A 19,767-nucleotide genomic window follows, 5' to 3' on the forward strand; every position below is an offset into this window, starting at 1 on the left:
GAATGGGTATACACCTTCCGAAGATACATCAACCTCTATAACATATTTGAATGGTCCGTAATAATCATTCTTTCTATTCGTTAATATTCCTCCTCCTCCACTTATATATAAAGCTCTAGAAACTAAAACCTACAGTATTATACTTTCTAGTTAAATCTTGAGCGTTCTTGTCTATCTCCTTGAGTGTTTACAGTTTGTCTTAGGAGTGTGCAAAACTTTGACAAACAGTAGGCGTAAGGCCGGAATTCATTGTATCCACAAGGCCTATTAGCATATAACCTTCGCACCCTAGATGTGGGCAATAGAGTCGGAAAGATAGCATATTTATACACACCTTGAAGCAATCTTTCATCCTTCATCACGAACAGAACCCACATGTTAACAAAATTTCTCCAACACAATGGCTAGCACATATGTAATGTAATGGCAGAATATTGAAATGGCTCCGTTAGTACTCAATATCTGCATAAAAAAAAATTCAGACACTCTACAACTTGGATACTAGAAAGATGTGGTAAACTGAATTGGACTCATAGGCTGTTGCCCATTTGTCAAAGATGTATTTTCTGTTGCCAACGGCAAGTGTTATGATCCATTCAACCAATTAGCCCAGATGTATAACAAGAAATTAAAGAGCCTGATCATGGTGCTTAACAAAGATCTGGAGGGTGCAAAATTTTTTTACGTAGATACATACAAAACAACGAAAGATATCATCCAAAAATATGTGTCATCTGGTGTGTGCGCTGTTGTTTTTTTAATAATTGATAGAATTGTCTTTATTTAACGGCTTAATTTAATTACCTTGCTTTCCTGTGTTTAATTCATAGGTTTTGAGGATGCAACGAATGTAAGAAAATGAGATTATCAACGAATGTATTGATAAATAAAACATAAAGCTTCTTGATCTGAAGTTGTGAAAAACACTGAAGATTCACATTCAACATGAACTGAACAGTAATTATACGAAATTTACGGAGAAAATGGTATGACAAACTATGAGCACCTCTTGCTCTTCAGTCTAATGCATTGCAATTCTTTCTGACAACGCCTTGATTCCCAGTTAAAACACCTGAGTTGGAGAGCTTGACAAAGGCAGAAGAAAACGCCTGAAAGAAATCATCCTGATTCGCAGCAAATCGCTTGACAGCCATAGCTGTGCGCGGGTCCATTATCATTTCAGCATCAACTCTGAGGACCCCGTGGCCTCTAATTACATTCTTGTAGTAGTGGTTGTCAAATGTAAGTGTTGTAGGGTCATTAAGAACAAAGCTTGCATTTGATGCCAAAGACCCTTGTGGACAGTTTAGCCTTAAAAACGATTCAAACCCAGGTGCCATGCCTTGTACTTGGCCACCTTCATCTGCTTGGTTTAGACGATTTAGGATGTTCAAACAGTGCGTAACTCCTAGCGTGTGGGCACCTGCAAAAAATGCAACACTATGTAGTCATATGTGACGAGAGAGGTGGACACCTAGTTATAATTAACCAGTTACGCCTAGGATTTTCTCCCAAATTTAACATATCGGTTTCTTAAAAGAAAGAAAAAGGTTATTTAATTTGATGGTAATACCCATGATGGCCACAGATTCTTCAACTGTCATTTCTTTATTGGCAAATAATTGAAGCATGCCATCAACTCCAGTAGTGGCAGAAGGAAGCAAAGAATCTGCATGCTTGTAGCTTGGAGCAAAAGGGGAATCTCTCCTTCCCAAAGCAACCTTTATTTGCGGCCCTCCTGACACAACCACAGCTTCTCGAGCCGCCAATACAAGAATGTCAGCACAAGATACCTGTTGGGGACATTGTAATTCAACCATTGATTTCAGTATGTTTATCGACTCCCTCTTTCGGATGCCGAAGTTTTTCCCTGCGGCCATCTCGGATGGCACGTTGTTCGCATTCAGATCCACAAGAATTGAAGCATCACAGCCCTGTAATTACATTGTCATGCATTCTTATTGAGCAAACAACTGCACTCAGACATGCTAAGCTGAAAAATAAAATATATAAGACCCTAGTTTGTTAATTTTTTTTTAAAACATGCACATCAGCCCCATTTTGGGAACCAATGTCTCAAACGCCTAAACTGGTATTATATACACATTTTTTTAGCAAGGGTATCAAGTTAAATTCTTAAACCAAGACAGGTGGTCCACAATAATGTTAAGGAGTTCAGAAACGTTAGTAAAGGCCCAGGAAGAGTCAACTGTTTTGTTTAACCGCCTAAATATGTGTGTATTAAATAAAATTGGAGGAAGATTACCTGAACTTGGCAATCATGGAACATGAGCCTCAGAAAAGCAGCAGGAGAAGTGGGATCAGTAAGAAAAATAGGCTGGATGGCAGCTCTAACAATGGCTTCAACTTGTGGGCATGAATTCTCATAGAAATTATAAGAAAGGCCTTGCCCTTCAACACAAATGCCGAAAACAAAGAGATGTAGTCCTACAACTATAGCTATCAGATCCATTGTGATGATTGGCTGCAGTATTATAATTAAATCCTAGTTGGAACTTCACCGCTGCTGGTATTTGAAAACTCAGGACTCTGCCTGGCTCTGCCACACCCAGTAGCCAGTAGGTGAACTTAAAGAGAGAGAGATCAACTTTTTATTTTTTCTTTTTTTAATATGTTGATGCAATTATGAACTTGTAGGACTTTTGTAGCTGCTAATTACAAGTAGGTGCGAAAAGAAAAGGTATTATAAAAACAGTGATGGAAATTGGAAACCTCAAATTAAAGGGTTTGCAGATTAGACAGGGATATTAAATATTTTCTGTCGAATGGTTTTTGCCATGCCAAATAATTGCCTTTAATACATTGCATGGCATCGATCCGAGGAACAATTTATCCTTTTTCAGTGTCTGATAATCTTGTAAGGTAAATGCTAGAATTCTACTTATAGTTTGCGACTGATATTTTTTTTCTTTGATGCAAATTTCTTATGATATATCCATAGTTTTCTTCCGGTTGAATTTTTTTTAACGCAAAATACTTGTTTTCTTGGATGTAAAGAGTCATGAGTGCAAAATTTCTCTTTTTGTAATTATGACGAGTTACTTTTGCATGTAGCATGGTGACCTACTCAACTATCATCATATAAAAGAAAAATGTTTTCTTATATAAAATCTCAAACAATGTTCCTTACAAAACACTAATTAGTAAGTAGTCATAACCGAATTAACTCTTTACACCCCACTCCAACTACATCCCACCCTTTTACCATAGGACTCGCTAATGATATAGTTCCTACAATCATCATAGTAATCGGTAGAAAGCTTTATCTTTCGTGGTATAATTACTAATTAGTAGAAAATTTTACTCAAATCTCACCAACTTAACATAAATCAAGGTTCGATTCTTTTCAATATTCACGCTTAGGGGTCGACGTACGTTTCTAAATAATAAAGGAGCAGATAAGTATGGTGGTTGACTAGAGAACAACTTTGAAGAGAGCGAAGAGAGCACATGCCCAATTCATCATATGTTTGTCAATAGCAGGAAATTAAGTTAGCAAGGTACCATGGCTCCCACAAACTTTGATTATTTTTGCTTTGTCAAAATCAAACATGCAATGCCCTTGATAGTTGATCACATATATTCATATCTACATCCCCACAATTCATTGTATATTTATTCTTGTAAATTTAATTTGGATTGAGGCATTACTGCTCCCTGCTTCTCAGAATTGCTATATATGTTGGATCAAACCAAAAACAGAAACGGCACCCAAAAGGTGAAATCAATTGCAGACTCTGTATAGTTTGGTCCCTCTTGGTTTCGAAAACGACTTGCAACTACCTAAGTAATGAAACAAAGCATCATCCACATGATCACCAAAACCATATGTTTGTGTACAAAAGGCATGGTCTTAAAATTACTCACTTGCATTCATAACAGGTTTTTCAATGTACTCATAACACTCGTCACGTGGTATTATTTAACTCAAATTATGACACATATTTATGTTTTTAGTATACCTTAAAATTTAAATCAACATCATCGTTCACTCTTAATATTTATGTGTGTGTGTGTGTGTGTGTGTATATATACACATATGTATACATATGTTGAGTGGAAAGATACATCACTTGACAAGTATTCTAAAACACACATACTCAAATTATGATACATATTTATGTTTTTAGTATACCTTAAATTTTAAATATATCAACACCATCGTTCACTCTTAATATTTATATGTTTATATATACATACGTTGAGTAGAAAGATACATCACGTGACAAATATTCTAAAACACACATACAAACTTCTCCGCATTAAGAATGCAATGAACAAAAATAGGGACACTTGTCAAGTTGGGAAAGTAGAGACTCTGAAAGCGGCTGAGACTTAACCTAGCAGCACCGCTAGCTGTCAGAGTCAGCAAGAATGTCATGAGGCTGTAACTTTTACCAGTGTAGATCTTCTTCTTCTTTGATATACTGTCACTGCTTTGGGTTTTGGGTGGTTTTTCAACCACAATTGATCAGAAGACCCTCCTAATCTCTCTACTCTTCCATCCTCTCCTATTTGAACGGTAACGGTTAAGTCACGTCAACATTTTATATTGATTTTTTTATAAAAATAATAAGACAAAAATCAATGTATAAAAGCAGAGGAAAGAAAGGGATGAGAATAAGAGAGTAGAGAATCCTCCTCCCAGAAGAATAGACCCATCCTGCAAATGTGGATTTTGGACCAAAAACTTGGCTCTATACCCATTTATGAAGTCTGACAAGTCATATTTTGGAGTTTTGAGCCCTTTTCATCAAGGAAGGGTTCATTTGTTCACCAATTGTTGTTCCATCTAATCTACTTCACTCGCTCGTTCTCTCTCTCTCTCTCTCTCTCTCTCTCATTTAAGAAGTGCGACGCAATTGTTTGTCTAACCTGTAAGTATATCTTTTAACTTCCTCGAAAAATCTTTCAGCTCATTTAGAAATATCTTTAAAATGATTGAAATCTCTTTAGAAGATGAGACATTTTTGAAATCAATACTTAATAAAAATATAAGTGAATCATAGAAAAAACGCTTGAAGTGAATCTTAAAAAACCAATGCTTAATAACTATTGTTTCTTGCATCAAGTGTTTTTGGAACTCAGAAACATTTTATCAAAAACGCTTTTAGTCATTTTAAAAGCACTTCCAAACAAGTCTTTTATTGTTTTCAGGCCAAATTATACTAATAGTTTTTTTTTAGGTACTCGTATTTTAAGTTTCATCTCACTAGTTTTTTTTTTTCCCTTAGGGGCCGTTTGTTTGCCCTCACTAAAATTCATTGGACTGGACAGGACTAAGGATAAGTCCAGTCCCAAGTTTGTTCCCAGTAGGGATTAGATTTAATGAGACTAAGTCTCACTCGCCTAGACTAAATCATGGGCTAGCCGGTCTTAGCGAAGCCCCCCAAAAACCATGGGACTAGCTAAGACTATCCTCTCTCTCGTCCTCATCATGCTCAACGACCACTCCCGACAGACTCATCGTCATCTCCGATCTCCTAGATCAATCATTTATTGTCTGATTCGACTCTCTTCCAGATCCATTTCACAACCAACTTTCATATAAAATATACCAAATTGAAGCTGAGAGTGACAAGATTATGATTCTACCTGAATCGAGGCCAAAAGGTGGTCGAATATGGATGAAAAATGGCTTGGAAGTCTCGGCCTATTTGGGCTTCTTCTAATCCATGACAGATTCAAGCATGCAAAGATAAGATCTCGGTCCAGGGATGGTGAGGATTTTTTTGGCGGTGCTAACTTCATCCGATTCAAAAAGGGTTGGCCAAAAAACACGTCAGGAAACCTGCAACTCGTGGGGGAAAATGAAGCCGTGAGGTTCCGTTCGAATAGCGCATAGCTAAAGAGGGAGGACAAAGAAATAGAGACTGGAATCGTTAAGGAGTTTGACCGGGAATAAGAGAAAGACAGGAATCGAGAGGTCTGGGAGGAAAAAAAAAAGGGAGAGGGTGGGACGAAGAACTAAGAAAAGAGGGAGAGAGTGGGACGGAAATGGTAGGAAAAGATGGAGAAAAAGATAAGATCATAATAAAATATTAATAATTTATAGATTAAATAATATAATATTAGAATTTGTTATTATCCAGCTTCTTAGTCCAACACTGCACCAAACGCTTCACTAAATTAGTCCAGCTTAGTCTAGTCTAAGCCAGTTCAGCTTAGTCTTTGAAGCTAGTCCAATCTGAGATAGTCCAGCGCAACAAACACACCCTTAATGTTTTATTCCGTTAGCAATAGTCCAATCTTCCAAAGGAAGCAACAGCTTCCAAATTGAGAAAAACTTGAATTTTGTATGCCACACTCTTGATGTTCAAGATTAGCTTTTGTGCTTAAGCATGTTTCAAATTATACATTTCATATTTTATTTTTTAGGATTGATAAAATGTAGTAAGAGAATTTGAAGCTCAAAAATGACTATTAAAACATAGGAGACACAAAATGGATGTACGGATTGTTTTTGTTTATAACCATTATTTTTTGTTACAAAGCGCTCAAAGTTGGAGGCAGATTCTCTGCCTTCCCACTTCATGTGCCGTCCTATTTTGTGTAGTCACGGTTAAGCTACGTCAATATTTTATATTTTTTTTTTTATAGAGATTATAAGACAAAAAGAAATAGTAATATAAAATGTTGACGTGGCTTAACCGTGACCACACAAACAGGAGGGCACGGGAAGTGGAAGGGCAGAGAATCTACCTCTCTAAAAGTCATGCATGGTAGCTCTAATTGATTTTTAAACCTTGAATCGAAAAGTTCTCAAACTTTAACATGATTAAAGCCTAAGAAAGTTTACACTCACTCTATCATAATTTGGAATTCTGAAAAAAAAAAAAAAGAGTTTTACAAAAACTCCAAGCTCATTTTAAGCAAAAGAAAAAAAAACAACATTATGAAATGATTGATGTAGATCAACGAGAAAATTGAAGAACAAGTCAAAAAGCATAAATCAGGTCAAAGAATCAAAGATTTGCAAATATGAGCTTTGGAGTTCAATTTGGGTCCTTGACCCATCATTTCGAAGAGAACGGCAACGCACATTAAACGCATCACTATGTTTGCGACATATGGGTTTTTCAGCCAAATTTTGTTGTTTATAATGTTTATGTTGATGCACAAAACCGGAGGGGTCTTGGAACAACGTAAATCCGACCGTGAATCTGCAAGAAATGTAAATAACACAAGATGTATCGTGGTTCACCCCAATGTTTGGGCTACGTCCACACTGATTATTGTATTTCTGAGGGAGAGAGAGCTATGAATATAAGAGTGAGAGCTTAGAGAGAGCTTAGGGCTTAGGGGATGTGATGAGGCTTCCGAATTGTGATGGTGAGGGTGAGGAGGCCCTTTTATGGAATAAGGGCTCCTCCCCTTTTTACATATTTGCCCCTTCCTTCATTACATAATTACATTTAAGTTCCTCAAGTATTTATACGAGGTCTAAATATGGAGGCCCTAAGTATGGTACAAACAGTAGTCCCCCAAGTCTTCAGTCAAGAGAGTCTTTTGGCTGGAGACTTGAAATTCAGTCCATGTGTAGGCCGAAGTGACCAGATGTCGTCTAAAACTAATACTCGATATGAGGCAGTGCCCAATCGGAAATGATGCTCAACCACATGTTGCGAGGCTGCTCTGCTTGGCTTATGTTGCCTTTGTTGGCTCGTCTTGTGGCGTTTGAAGGTGAGGGAGTCCCTTTTATAAAACAAGGGATCACTCATCAATACATGAATATTGGGCTAGAGTTGATGCTCTCTAATGATGGTGAGGGAGTCCTTTTTATAAAATAAGGGCTCGCTCCTCAATACATAAATATGGGCTAGAGTCCCCCCAAGTATTTTTCATGAGGCCCAGTTAAGGCCCAATATATGGTACATAATGTAGTCCCCCAAGTTTTCGGTCAATAGAGTATGTTGGCTGGAGACTTCAAATTGAATCCATGTATGGGCCGAAGTGGCGGTTGTTTGGATACGGTATTTGTATACCCTGCACTGAAGCTTTGTAGGTGAAGCTTTGCAAGTGAAGCTTTGAAGCTAGAGCTTTGTAAATGAAGCTTTTGAAGCTAGAGCTCTGTAAATGAAGCTTTTGAAGCTAGAGCTCTGTAAATGAAACTTTTGAAGCTAGATTGACATGAGTGATGCTCATGAATGTTTATGTTGATTGACATGAGTGATGCTCATGGATGTTTGACATGAGTGATGCTCATGAATGTTGACATGAGTGATACTCATGAATGTTGACATGAATAATGGTCATGAATGTTTATGTATGATTGTCATGAGTGATGCTCATGAATGTTTATATATGAATGACATGAGTAATGCTCATGTACAATTTTGGAGTACTGGACGTACTTTTGATCACCTAGTGGGTGATAATAGCGGCAGGTTGCCGAATAATTTTGGAGTACTGGGCGTACTTTTGATCACATGGTTGGTGATAATAGCGGCAGGGTGCCGAATAAGTTTTTATAGTACTGGATGTACTTTTGATCACCTGGTTGGTGCTATTTTGGGTTTATGGGCCTTCGCCCTCCACACAACATTCCAGCCCATTTATTTTGGGCTTTGCCCTTTTTTTTTTTTTTTTTTTTTAACCCTCTGATGGGATTATACAGATATCTCCGAAAGATACAAAAAATAAATTACATCATTTAAAGTAAGGAACCCTTATCTTCCTCCTAGGTCTTTCCGTAGCTTTCTTAGAGAATAGGCAGGGAACATGCATTCCCTTTTATGATGAAAGTTTCATTGTTGGTAGGCATTTTCTTTGGTGGTCGACACTCTTTTTTGTTTGTGGCTGTTCACATGTTAGAGCATAATTTCCCACTTCCTTTCTTTTCTCCTTTTGCTTTTGCTTTCTTTAACATCATGGTGTCGTCTGTGAAGAGTGGGAACGTGCACCCCTTCATGACGAGAGTCTTTATCTTTTTCAGAAGTTGATGCCTTTCTGAATGGCTCCAACTATCACGTTCGAGAGCATCTTTTAGTTAGGGTTTTGATATTGAGGTACCCATCCTTTACCCATATGCTTTTGTGGTGGAATCTGAGGTACCTATCCTTTACCCATGTGTTTTTGTGGTGGAATCTGAGGTACCCATCCTTTACCCATTCTCTGTTCATTTGCTGACCAATCAAAAATGCCGCAAACAATGCCGAGCTGCGACTTCGACACCGGCTCTTCATCCTTCAACTTGCCCTTAACCGATCTGTAAATGGTGTCGAGCATCTTGAAGGCCTGATTCTCGCTGAGAGGCTTGGTCCGTGTGGGGCCCGTGCAAACCCAGGTCCTCCACATCACGCTCATGCAATTTCGCCTACCGGGACAACCCCGACATGGTCAATCTACAGTACGCATTACTAGGGAACTCAACCTCGACCAGCATGCGTGACCCCAAGGGCTATATATATACCAACATGCTGAATGCACAAATTGATGATGTTCGATCTGCCATTGATTCATTGGGACTTGGCCACCGTAAGGTGGAGATCATGGTGTCGGAATCTGGGTGGCCGTCCAAAGGTGATCATGGTGAAGAATGAGCTGTAGAGGTCCACATTGGAACGGAATCGAGAAGTTCGCCATTGATTAAGGGGTTCACCTTTGATGAACAACTGGGTGCATTTTATCGTGGGAGTCTTGACGAAGGAGTCGGAAGCAGAGGTGCCGTTGAAATCACTCCCTATGGCTGCCGTTTCCTTTAGTCTTCTCGCTCTGTGTTTTGCTCTGTTTGTTTGTGTGGAAAAAGGAAAGAGAGGCTCTGAATATGATGTGTTTGTTCTCCAGCTTAGGTCAGTTTCTCTCTCTGGTGGGCTTAGGCTCTCTTGAGGGCTTGCGCTCCCTTTAATGCAGTTTGCTGCCTTCACCTTTGGAAACATGCAAAAATGTGAGGCTTCTTTGCCTTTCAAACAAAGAGGCATAATAGAGTGTCACTGTCAGCCATCCTTTAGCCCTGATTTCATGCTGAAGGGTGAAACCAGGAATCAATAAAAGCCTTGTCCATATCTGTTGTTGGAAGAGTGACACTCATCACCGAGTGGAAGAGCCAATGCACCCGCCGCCGAGACGCAAAGCAGCCATATTTTTTTTTTTTAAAAAAAAAACTTCAAAGCAGAGAAGAGAAAAGATGAGCGTTGAGGTGGTGTGTGGCTGAGACCCACACATTATTTTTCTTCTCTCTCCTGGTCCTGATAGAAATCAGAAGATGAAAGCTGGCGCAGATTCACGGCGAAGGTGAAAAAAAATGAAAGAGAACCGACATAGTTTTTTGTGTCGATTCCCACAGACAGCGCCAAATGTTGATGCACAAAACCAGAGGGGTCTTGGAACAACGTAAATCCGACCGTGAATCTGCAAGAAATGTAAATAACACAAAATGTATCATGGTTCACCCAAATGTTTGGGCTATGTCCACACTGATTATTGTATTTCTGAGGGGGAGAGAGTTCTAAATATGAGAGTGAGAGCTTAGAGAGAGCTCAAGGCTTAAGGGATGTGAGAAGGCTTCCAGATTGTGAGGGTGAAGAGACCCTTTTATAGAATAAGGGCTCCTCCCCTTTTTACATATTTGCCCCTTCCTTCATTACATAATTACATTTAAGTTCCCCGAGTATTTATACGAGGTCTAAATACGGAGGCCCTAAGTATGGTACAAACAGTTTATATTAGGGTTTTAAGGACCTTCAGGACGTTTGAGGCCAAAATGTATTGTTTACATTCAAGGATGTTTTTGGTATTTTATTAGGGGTATTTTTTAGGAAAACTAATGAAAATGGCTTGAAAACTTTGAGTTTTAATGATAAGGACAAAATAAAAGGTAAAGTGAATGGTACCAGATTTGACTTTTTAGTATAAAAATATAGTTTTTCATTAAAATGAACAATATCGTGAGCTTTTCGTTAAAACTCCCTCTTTTTTTTGGAGAACGTGTTTTATTAGGGTTAAGTTACATTATAAATAGAATGTTTTGGTTTTAAGTTTGTTATCTTAGTAATTATGCAATATTAAACTTTTGAGATTTTCTCATACTTTGTGATGGATTTCAGTGTTCTTATTCTTTAAGATTAAAGTTGTTTGATCTTCACTCTGTCACACTGCATCCATTATATTATTCACAAAATGGATGAAAGCATCAACTAATTAGTTAACGAATTGAACAAAGTGGAACAAAACGAAACTACAAGGATGAAAATGCAGAAGTCAATAAATTACCTAACTAGTTGAGTGAAAGTCCGGAAAAACTACCAGAACCATTATGCAAAACTGGCATTCTTAATGTTTTATGCCGGACCGTCTACACACACATATATACAGACATATAAGCTTTAAGCATTTTTCCAATGTTATCTTCTTTTATAAACGATCATGATACTAGGACTGGGATATATATATATATATATATATGTATGTATGTATGTATTCTACTTCGATAGCAGATAAACAAAAATCAACTTAGGGTGCTTGGAGATTTGTTGACGCAATAAAAACTGATGGTGCTGTCTACACATTCATTTTTAACTTTTACGTATTCTCTCAATTTTGAATTATCAAATCGAATGAACTGAAGGATTCAAATGATATAAATTAATAAAAAATGTGTAGAATGTAAAAACGGTTTACGCGAGCCCATTAACCTATCACCCAAATAAACCCCGTACGTAGTCACGCTATACCATTCATTGTTGGACGTGCATGTAACATCAAACATTTTGTGTACCATTAGTGTGTCCATACTATTTGTGACGCTAAAACACAAAGAAGAAAAATTTGTAGCAGAATCATACTACGTCATCATCATGATATTATACTACAAACGCTCAAAGAATGACATAATATTAAAAGTGAAAATATATTTTCTTTATTAAATTTCAAGACACGTGTATTGGAACTACACAACAACATTTTAAACATAAACAAAGTTCCTCTGAAACACTTATTATAGGGTTTAAACTCATATGTAGCGGAGTCTACTAGTCTGTGTCTCTCTCTCCTTATTTTAGAGTGCGCATTAACCGACTGCCTAAATTACTCGTGAAAATCAAAGAAAGTTGAGCTTTAACCAACGGAAGGCTCTCTAAAATAGATAGAATCTTGTTAGCCAATTAACTTCCAGCTTCGATTTGTCATGTACGCTCAATTTTTCCAAATAACCGCACCCATAAATGAATAATAAAAAAAATTTTAAAAAAAAACCCTTCACGTTGAGAACCTCATTGCCTCACAAAAAACATCCGCCTAGGTGAACATTATTAATTCACCCAAACTGCAGATTGTGTTTCTCCCTAGAAACATGGCTTGGTCTTCGTCCACAACATTCATAACCTTTGCAATCATTTTTTTCACCTACGTAACTCTCACGAATGTTGTTCATTGCTTGACAGCGCAAAAGGTCATTGATTCACCCTTATTGACTCAGAAGATTCACACGAACCGCACGCTTAAGGTTGACATCAATGGCAAGGGAGATTTCACATCTGTTCAAGCAGCCATTGATGCTGTTCCTGAAGGCAATAAGCAGTGGATCATCATCCATGTTAGGAAAGGAGTGTACAGGTAATTTAACCATCAATGATTCACTTTGTTAATTGTGAAATGAAAGCAAAATTAGCTATACATCATGAATAATTAACAAGTTTAATTATGTTATTTACATTATATGTTTTCGCTGCCAGAGAAAAGGTGATCATACCACGTAATAAGCCCTATATATTCATGAGAGGAAATGGGAAGGGGAGGTCAGCCATTGTTTGGTCCCAAAGCTCTTCGGACAATGTTGAATCTGCTACTTTTAGTGTCGAAGCTTCCCATTTCATTGCCTTCGGGATCAGCTTCAAGGTTCATCTTCATTCCCTTTTTTGTGTATATGTACATTTACGAGTAGGTTCTACAAAAACGTATGTCAAAATGATTGTCAAAAGCGTGTCTCCGATCCTAATCCACATATATATAAATATGACATTATTCTGTAGATCTAATAGATATATAAAATTATGCAATGTTTTGCAGAATGAGGCCCCGACCGGTGTGGCTTACACCTCCCAGAACCAGTCAGTTGCAGCATTTGTAGCTGCAGACAAAGTTGCATTCTACCATTGTGGATTTTACAGTACCCATAACACCCTCTTCGATTACAAAGGCAGACATTACTATGATAATTGCTACATCCAGGGCTCCATTGACTTCATCTTTGGACGTGGTAGATCTGTCTTCCACGTATGTAGTACTTAATCACCTTCTTAATTAATTATGAAAACTGTTATTAGCGCTCTAAAAAGATCAGCCAGCATGTATCAAGGTGCATTGAATAAGACTAGTTAATTAATCATGGATGCATCCATCCATGCAGAGCTGCGAGGTCTTTGTCATCGGAGACAAGAGGGTGTCGATCAAGGGGTCCGTGACAGCTCAAAATAGGGAGACTGAGAAGGAGAACAGTGGATTTGTTTTTAACAAAGGCAAGCTCTATGGTGTTGGTGACAGTGTGTACCTAGGTAGGGCAAAGGGCGCTTTCTCCAGAGTGATTTACGCAAACATGTACCTCTCCAAGACCGTCGTGCCACAAGGTTGGACCAACTGGAGCTATTCCGGCACAACTGAGTAAGAAACATGCACCCAAATAATTGATCAAACACACATGTTTGCATCTAAAAATATTCCGATTTAATTTATGATTTAATTTTTTGTGCATGAAATGAAATCTGCAGAAACCTATACCATGCCGAGTACAAGTGCAAAGGGCCAGGAGCAGAGGCTACAGGGCGTGCCGAATGGGCGAGACAACTCACCGAAAAAGAAGTTGCACCCTTCTTGTCTATCGACTTCATCAACGGCAAGGAATGGCTGCCAGTTTGGCTTTGAATTAATTAATGTTCATCAATCGTTAGCCGGGGGCCGAGTTACATCAATGATGAATGCAAGAGGCGATCATATGTTTGATTAATAATTTTCTTTCCCTACGAATGTAAAACTGCATGTTGTTGTATTAATCAAAATTACATATTTAGATAATATATGTTTCTGTCCGAATCCAATCAAGGCTACAATCTGACCGACTACCGCATGTCTAGAAAAATAAAATTTCTCTCTTATGTGTTGAATTTGGATAGCATTTGTGCTTAATTATTAGGTGAATTTGGATAGAATTACCAAACCATTTTAAAATTGTACAATGTCGGCAACTATTCAAACTTAATTTGTTGTTTAATAATGAGAAGGTTGATCTTTCCATTAATTTTACGGATTATTTGCTTCTTGCATGCCTTTCTTCGTATTCGTTTGTGCCAAAGTTAGACATATTGAGAACACAGTGTTTGCATGGAAGAAGTAAATAAAAGGTAATACCTATATATGGCACGTTACAGATCTTCATTTATTCTCTAGTAGTAAAAGGTAATACAATTTCCATGCATGTAATCTGACACGACTTTGCATGATAGCGTAGCCTATAGCTGCAATTGGGAGTTAATATCCACCACCAATTCCTCCACCAGCACCGCCACCAACTCCTCCTCCAACACCACCACCTGCACCACCACCAAAGCCTCCACCAGCACCTCCACCGGCACCACCTCCGCCGCCAACTCCTCCAACACCACCACCTACACCACCCCCAAAACCTCCACCAGCACCTCCACCTACACCACCTCCACCGCCAACTCCTCCTCCAGAACCACCTCCGCCGTCAACTCCTCCTCCAGCACCACCACCTATGCCTCCCCCAATGCCTCCACCAGCACCTCCGCCTACACCACCTCCCCCACCTTTGCCTCCACCGGCACCTCCACCTACACCACCTCCACCGCCAACTCCTCCTCCAACACCACCACCTCTGCCGCCCCCAATGCCTCCACCAGCACCTCCGCCTACACCACCTCCTCCACCTTTGCCTCCACCAGCACCTCCACCAACACCACCTCCCCCACCTTTGCCCCCTCCAGCACCTCCGCCTACACCACCTCCCCCACCTTTGCCTCCACCGGCACCTCCACCTACACCACCTCCGCCGCCAACTCCTCCTCCAGCACCACCACCTCTGCCACCCCCAATGCCTCCACCAACACCTCCACCTACACCACCTCCCCCACCTTTGCCCCCGCCAGCACCTCCGCCTACACCACCTCCCCCACCTTTGCCTCCACCGGCACCTCCACCTACACCACCTCCGCCGCCAACTCCTCCTCCAGCACCACCACCTCTGCCGCCCCCAATGCCTCCACCAACACCTCCACCTACACCACCTCCCCCACCTTTGCCTCCACCAGCACCTCCACTGACACCACCTCCCCCACCTTTGCCCCCGCCAGCACCTCCACCTACACCACCTCCCCCACCATTGCCCCCGCCAGCACCTCCGCCTACACCACCTCCGCCACCTTTGCCTCCACCAGCACCTTCGCCGACACCACCTCCCCCACCTTTGCCCCCGCCAACACCTCCGCCTACACCACCTCCTCTTCCACCACCAACTCCGCCTCCGACACCACCCCCTCTTCCACCACCAACACCGCCTCCAACACCACCTCCCCCACCAGCTCCGCCTCCAACACCACCTCCTCCGCCAGCTCCTCCTCCAACACCACCCCCAGATCCACCTCCTACACCGCCGCCTTTGCCACCACCAACACCACCTCCACTTCCACCTCCAGCACCACCCCCGGATCCACCTCCTACGCCGCCACCTTTGCCACCTCCCCCACCAACACCACCTCCACTTCCACCACCAACTCCACCTCCTCCACCACCCCCAGCACCACCTCCAAATCCACCACCTCCACCTCCAATTCCACCACCTCCGCCAGCCCCACCACCCAAACCACCTCCTAGGCCTTCTGAAAATGTTTCTTTCTCAATCTTACGACACTCAACTATTGCTAGCACCACTACAAACATCACAGCAAACAACCCAACATACTTAGAATACTTCCCCATGTTTCCCCAAATAATAAATAAGTTAAAGAGAGATCGATATATAGGAAGCGGGGATCGTGAACTGTTTGGTTTGATAAACATCGGTGACGAGCATCGAATATTTATAGTGGTGCAAGCAGGCATTGGAGTACAGAACTGTAGTTCAGGGAGAACACAATTACATAAATGCATGCAGTTGGATGCTTAAGTTGTGGACTAATTTCTACGAACCATGATTAATGAAATGGTGCAAAAGTCAAACCCCATTTGACAAATACTCATATTTAGCCGGTGCAACCATAATTTTGTAAGTAGTCCCTGCCACTGTCTGTCCCAGTGGTGTCCCAGCAGCTGTGCTCAACCACTAAGCCTGGTAGATAATATAAGGCATGACAGTCTAAATATACCCCTTGTACTGTATATTATATTAAGGACATATAGAGGGCTCAGTTGTAATAGCACTGGAAATAGCTACCTAATAGTAAATATCCATATGATTTTGCTAGCAAAAAGAGAAGAAAATCCATGTGATTAGTTTAGTCAACTTGATTAAATGGACCACCGACAACACTTTTGTTGTGATAACATGGGATTTGCATGGCACGTAAACATCATCTATAAACATCATCTAACGATCTCAAAGGATTAGATCAATTGTCAAGTTGAATATGGATTAGTTGAACTTTTGAAGAAATTCAGCCGTCGACTTTAAAACTCCACATCTAAAACTTGGGAGCAGCCTCTCAAGAAATTCAGCGGTGGTAAGTGCCTTCGCCCATGAGCGGTAGGTCTCGGGTTCGAGACTTGGGAGCCCCCTCTCCATAAATGGGGGTAAGGCTAGCCGACATTCACCTCTCCCAGACCCTGCGTAAAGCGGGAGCCTCGTGCACTGGGTACGACCTTTTTAGCTTTCAGTTTTCACTTGTTTGTAAATAGAAAATTAAAATATTGTTTGGTAACTACTTTTAGTTTTTAATTCTTAAAAAATAAAAAGTAAAAACTCAAGGCCAAATTTTGAAAACTCAAGAAAGTAGTTTTTTTTTTTTTTTTAACATTGAAGGTAGCTATCAAACAAGATTTCAATTTTAAAAAAGGTGAAAACCAAAAGTGAAAATGAAATGAGTATCAAACGGCCCCTAAATGGTCTTAGTTTATATTAATTTTTTATAAAGATAATCTTCGTATAGTGATTTATAATATGACCAGTTCGAATTATAAACACGAAGTTATGTGAACCGGCCAGTTTTAGGGCTGAATGGCCATGAATGCCCAATCCAATTCTTGTTGGGCCATTATCAAATTCTAGCCCGCTATTGACATGCTCAGGCCCCCAATTCTCAGCCACCGCCAGTCACCACCGCTTTCAAGTCTTCAATTCTCAAAAGAGGGCAAAAGCTAGGGTTTTTTACCAAATTCCTTCAAAAATACAGAAGGGGGTTTCAAATTTCAGTTTCTGAATCGCGAGAATCACACGAAGAAAGCGCAATCGAAATCGAAGAATCTGAAAAAAATGGAGGGAGGTGGAGAAGGAGTAGAGATGGTGGTGGACTCCAAGGACTTGCAGCAGCAGAGCAAAGCCTTCGATAAGCTCACTGACCGCGTCGAAGATCGCCAGCTCAATTCCACCCGCGTCCAGGAGGCCATGGCTTCCATCGCCGCCTCCTCCGAAGCCGATAGGAATGCTATGCGATTGAGGTCGGTATATTCCAATTTAGTCTGTACTTATATTTATCAAAATTTTCAATATTGAATTAACTTATGATCGAGTTTGATTCGTATGCTATTGAAAGATTAGATTTTCCTTGTGACTCAGTAGTAAGGGTTTGAAAGCAATAGTTTTTTCTTTAGGCAAGCGATAATGGGGAGGATAGGGATGGGCGGTGGTTATAGCGGGCGGGTAATCGCGGTTATTTACTCATAATCGTTTATGTTCATACCTGCATAATAGTTTACCCAGTTGGAAATTGCATAAACGGTTATACCTATACCCATAATCGTTTATAAATGGTTAATTATATGTACCCATTTACCCATAACTGTTTACCATTTAACCATAATTATTTACCCGTTTTGAACTCGTTTATCATTTTTTTTATCCTTTTTTTATCTATCTACATGTTTGGTTTTTTTAACAACTTGAAAATTACAATAAAAATAATTTTTGTTTTTTGACAATTAAACACCGTTATAAGTACATTTTAGCATGTATTTCTTTATTTTAATCATTTAGGTCATCATACAATTCTAATAATTGAAATAATAGTTTACGAACGATATTTTTCTACTACACCCAACCAAGTCTTTAATTATAATCCATATGGGAACAAAGTAAAGCTTCTAAAAACAAACATTTTTCTACACTAATACCAGTACTTTCTGTGAACCGCAAGATAGATCATAAGCTTCAAGTCAGCTCTTTGATCTTTTCTCCTTGTTGGCTTCTTGTGCTTCAAACTTTTTGTATACAAAAAGTTTAGCAACAAATACAAAAACGCGTTATAACCGTTAAAAATATTATAAATTTTATATATATTAAATTAAATGGGTAAATGGATACCCGTTATAACCGCGGTTAATATCCATAATCAATAGATACCCGTTATAACCGCGAGTAATACCCATAACCATCCATTTAAATTTCACGGATAAACAGTTATACTCATAACTGTTTGTTCATCTAAACGGTTACCCATAATCGTAACCGTAAACTTTAAATGAGCAGGTAACCGCGGTTACCCAAACCCATGGGTATTTTGCCCATTCCTAGGGGAGGGAACAATTGGATTAAGGACCTCGAGCTGAATGCTCTTAACCAACTGGGTTATAAGCCCGTTGAGAAAAGAATAGTTAGATGCACTTACAAAGCACCAATTTGAAGAGAAAAAAGGCTGAACGCGACTGTTATTACACCCGACATTAATAGTTTATAGTTGATAGGTGATGGATTATTTTTTATGTAGTTTGATACTTGAAAGTGTTTCTCACTAACATCAACGATTGTTGTCGTGAAATTTATATAAAATTGTTGACTTGATACGGGGTTTTGGACAGAACTGAAGGTGGGGTAGCAGTAAGTTTACATTTTCGATAGTGTGAAGTGTAGTAACTGGATCTTTATGATGTTCAACATAAGCATAAGATGAACTCGTTATTTGCTGAGACCGGCGTGCCCATATTGTAAAGCTTGCTTCGTTATAATTTACAGGGAGAAGGAATTGGCTGCTGTGAAGATCAATGCAGGCGATGTAGACATAATCGCAAATGAACTAGAGTTGGACAAGAAGGTAGCTGAGAGGACTTTGCGGGAGCACAAAGGTGATGCCGTTGCTGCCATTCGACACTTGCTTCGCTAGAAATGAATTCCCAAGTATGATTAGAATTTGGGTTTCTTTTTTGCTTCAAATTTTGCATCTCCAACGCTATCAGATATATTCAGATATCGAATGACAATTACATTGCTGTACTGTGAGTTGCGAGGATAAATTAATCAGAAACATGCACCTTAGTGACTCATTTCACATTTGGCATCGGTTGAGCTAGTTATTTCTTTTTCGGAAACAAGTGGTAACGGGGGAGGAGGGAGAGTCGAACACAGGCCCTCAGGTACAAATGCAAGGATGAATAACCAACTAAGCTACAAGGCTCTTGCGACTTCAACTTTTTTAGCGCTTAACAGAAATTGGTGGTCACCAAGAGGGAGCCTTTACCTTTAGACCAGTGGCATGAGTGGCCATCCTAATCCCAAGATAAGATTCCATGACACTTATAAAGTGTGTTCATTTTCGTGCCCATATTTGTCTGTTACCATCATATTATGTGGTTGGCCTAACCCTATCTTCA

General features: G+C 39.8%; 4 protein-coding genes across 53 annotated transcripts; 2 read left to right on the forward strand and 2 right to left on the reverse strand.

The window, feature by feature from the left end:
• Positions 1–851: 851 nt before the first annotated feature.
• LOC126595854 (peroxidase 29-like) lies at positions 852–2,632 on the reverse strand. Its single transcript, XM_050262217.1, has 3 exons — positions 2,267–2,632; positions 1,574–1,934; positions 852–1,423 (listed from the first exon to the last, which is right to left on the reverse strand). Exons 1-3 carry the CDS (start codon positions 2,471–2,473, stop codon positions 1,017–1,019), a joined length of 975 nt encoding a protein of 324 aa, XP_050118174.1. The 5' UTR covers positions 2,474–2,632; the 3' UTR covers positions 852–1,016.
• Positions 2,633–12,143: 9,511 nt separating this feature from the next.
• Positions 12,144–14,051, forward strand: LOC126595851 (probable pectinesterase 67). Its single transcript, XM_050262216.1, has 5 exons — positions 12,144–12,573; positions 12,693–12,855; positions 13,027–13,233; positions 13,367–13,617; positions 13,725–14,051. Exons 1-5 carry the CDS (start codon positions 12,311–12,313, stop codon positions 13,876–13,878), a joined length of 1,038 nt encoding a protein of 345 aa, XP_050118173.1. The 5' UTR covers positions 12,144–12,310; the 3' UTR covers positions 13,879–14,051.
• Positions 14,052–14,344: 293 nt separating this feature from the next.
• Positions 14,345–16,076, reverse strand: LOC126595843 (glycine-rich cell wall structural protein-like). Of its 50 annotated transcripts, none has more exons than XM_050262165.1 (6): positions 15,369–16,074; positions 15,123–15,326; positions 14,961–15,080; positions 14,799–14,918; positions 14,724–14,756; positions 14,345–14,693 (listed from the first exon to the last, which is right to left on the reverse strand). In XM_050262165.1, exons 1-6 carry the CDS (start codon positions 16,069–16,071, stop codon positions 14,482–14,484), a joined length of 1,392 nt encoding a protein of 463 aa, XP_050118122.1. In that variant the 5' UTR covers positions 16,072–16,074; the 3' UTR covers positions 14,345–14,481. The 50 variants fall into 50 exon arrangements, with proteins under 50 accessions (XP_050118122.1, XP_050118142.1, XP_050118121.1 ...); XM_050262185.1 differs by adding an exon at positions 14,919–14,933 and having other exon boundaries at positions 14,345–14,726; positions 14,847–14,876; positions 14,976–15,080; positions 15,369–16,072; XM_050262164.1 differs by having other exon boundaries at positions 14,345–14,756; positions 15,369–16,075.
• A 1,191-nt stretch (positions 16,077–17,267) lies between these two features.
• On the forward strand, positions 17,268–19,440 carry LOC126595871 (uncharacterized). Its single transcript, XM_050262258.1, has 2 exons — positions 17,268–17,622; positions 19,133–19,440. Exons 1-2 carry the CDS (start codon positions 17,438–17,440, stop codon positions 19,278–19,280), a joined length of 333 nt encoding a protein of 110 aa, XP_050118215.1. The 5' UTR covers positions 17,268–17,437; the 3' UTR covers positions 19,281–19,440.
• The last annotated feature ends 327 nt before the right edge of the window (positions 19,441–19,767 follow it).

Source organism: Malus sylvestris, chromosome 13, assembly GCF_916048215.2.
Source record: "Malus sylvestris chromosome 13, drMalSylv7.2, whole genome shotgun sequence".
NCBI classification, from domain to species: domain Eukaryota; kingdom Viridiplantae; phylum Streptophyta; class Magnoliopsida; order Rosales; family Rosaceae; genus Malus; species Malus sylvestris.

What these genes read in the sequence shown, in the direction of transcription:
- LOC126595854 (XM_050262217.1), bottom strand. Translation starts at nt 2,473, where the DNA reads ATGGATCTGATAGCTATAGTTGTAGGACTACATCTCTTTGTTTTCGGC. An exon ending in TCCATGATTGCCAAGTTCAG is followed by an intron (nt 1,935 to 2,266) that starts GTAATCTTCCTC and finishes ATGTAATTACAG; the next exon opens with GGCTGTGATGCTTCAATTCT. An exon ending in AGAATCTGTGGCCATCATGG is followed by an intron (nt 1,424 to 1,573) that starts GTATTACCATCA and finishes CATTTTTTGCAG; the next exon opens with GTGCCCACACGCTAGGAGTT.
- LOC126595851 (XM_050262216.1), top strand. Translation starts at nt 12,311, where the DNA reads ATGGCTTGGTCTTCGTCCACAACATTCATAACCTTTGCAATCATTTTT. An exon ending in CCTTCGGGATCAGCTTCAAG is followed by an intron (nt 12,856 to 13,026) that starts GTTCATCTTCAT and finishes AATGTTTTGCAG; the next exon opens with AATGAGGCCCCGACCGGTGT. An exon ending in GTGGTAGATCTGTCTTCCAC is followed by an intron (nt 13,234 to 13,366) that starts GTATGTAGTACT and finishes CCATCCATGCAG; the next exon opens with AGCTGCGAGGTCTTTGTCAT.
- LOC126595843 (XM_050262157.1), bottom strand. Translation starts at nt 16,071, where the DNA reads ATGCCTGCTTGCACCACTATAAATATTCGATGCTCGTCACCGATGTTT. An exon ending in CGGAGGTGGTGTAGGCGGAG is followed by an intron (nt 15,327 to 15,368) that starts GTGCTGGCGGGG and finishes GTGTAGGTGGAG; the next exon opens with GTGCTGGCGGGGGCAAAGGT. An exon ending in GGGAGGTGGTGTAGGCGGAG is followed by an intron (nt 15,081 to 15,122) that starts GTGCTGGCGGGG and finishes GTGTAGGTGGAG; the next exon opens with GTGTTGGTGGAGGCATTGGG.
- LOC126595871 (XM_050262258.1), top strand. Translation starts at nt 17,438, where the DNA reads ATGGAGGGAGGTGGAGAAGGAGTAGAGATGGTGGTGGACTCCAAGGAC. An exon ending in AGGAATGCTATGCGATTGAG is followed by an intron (nt 17,623 to 19,132) that starts GTCGGTATATTC and finishes TATAATTTACAG; the next exon opens with GGAGAAGGAATTGGCTGCTG.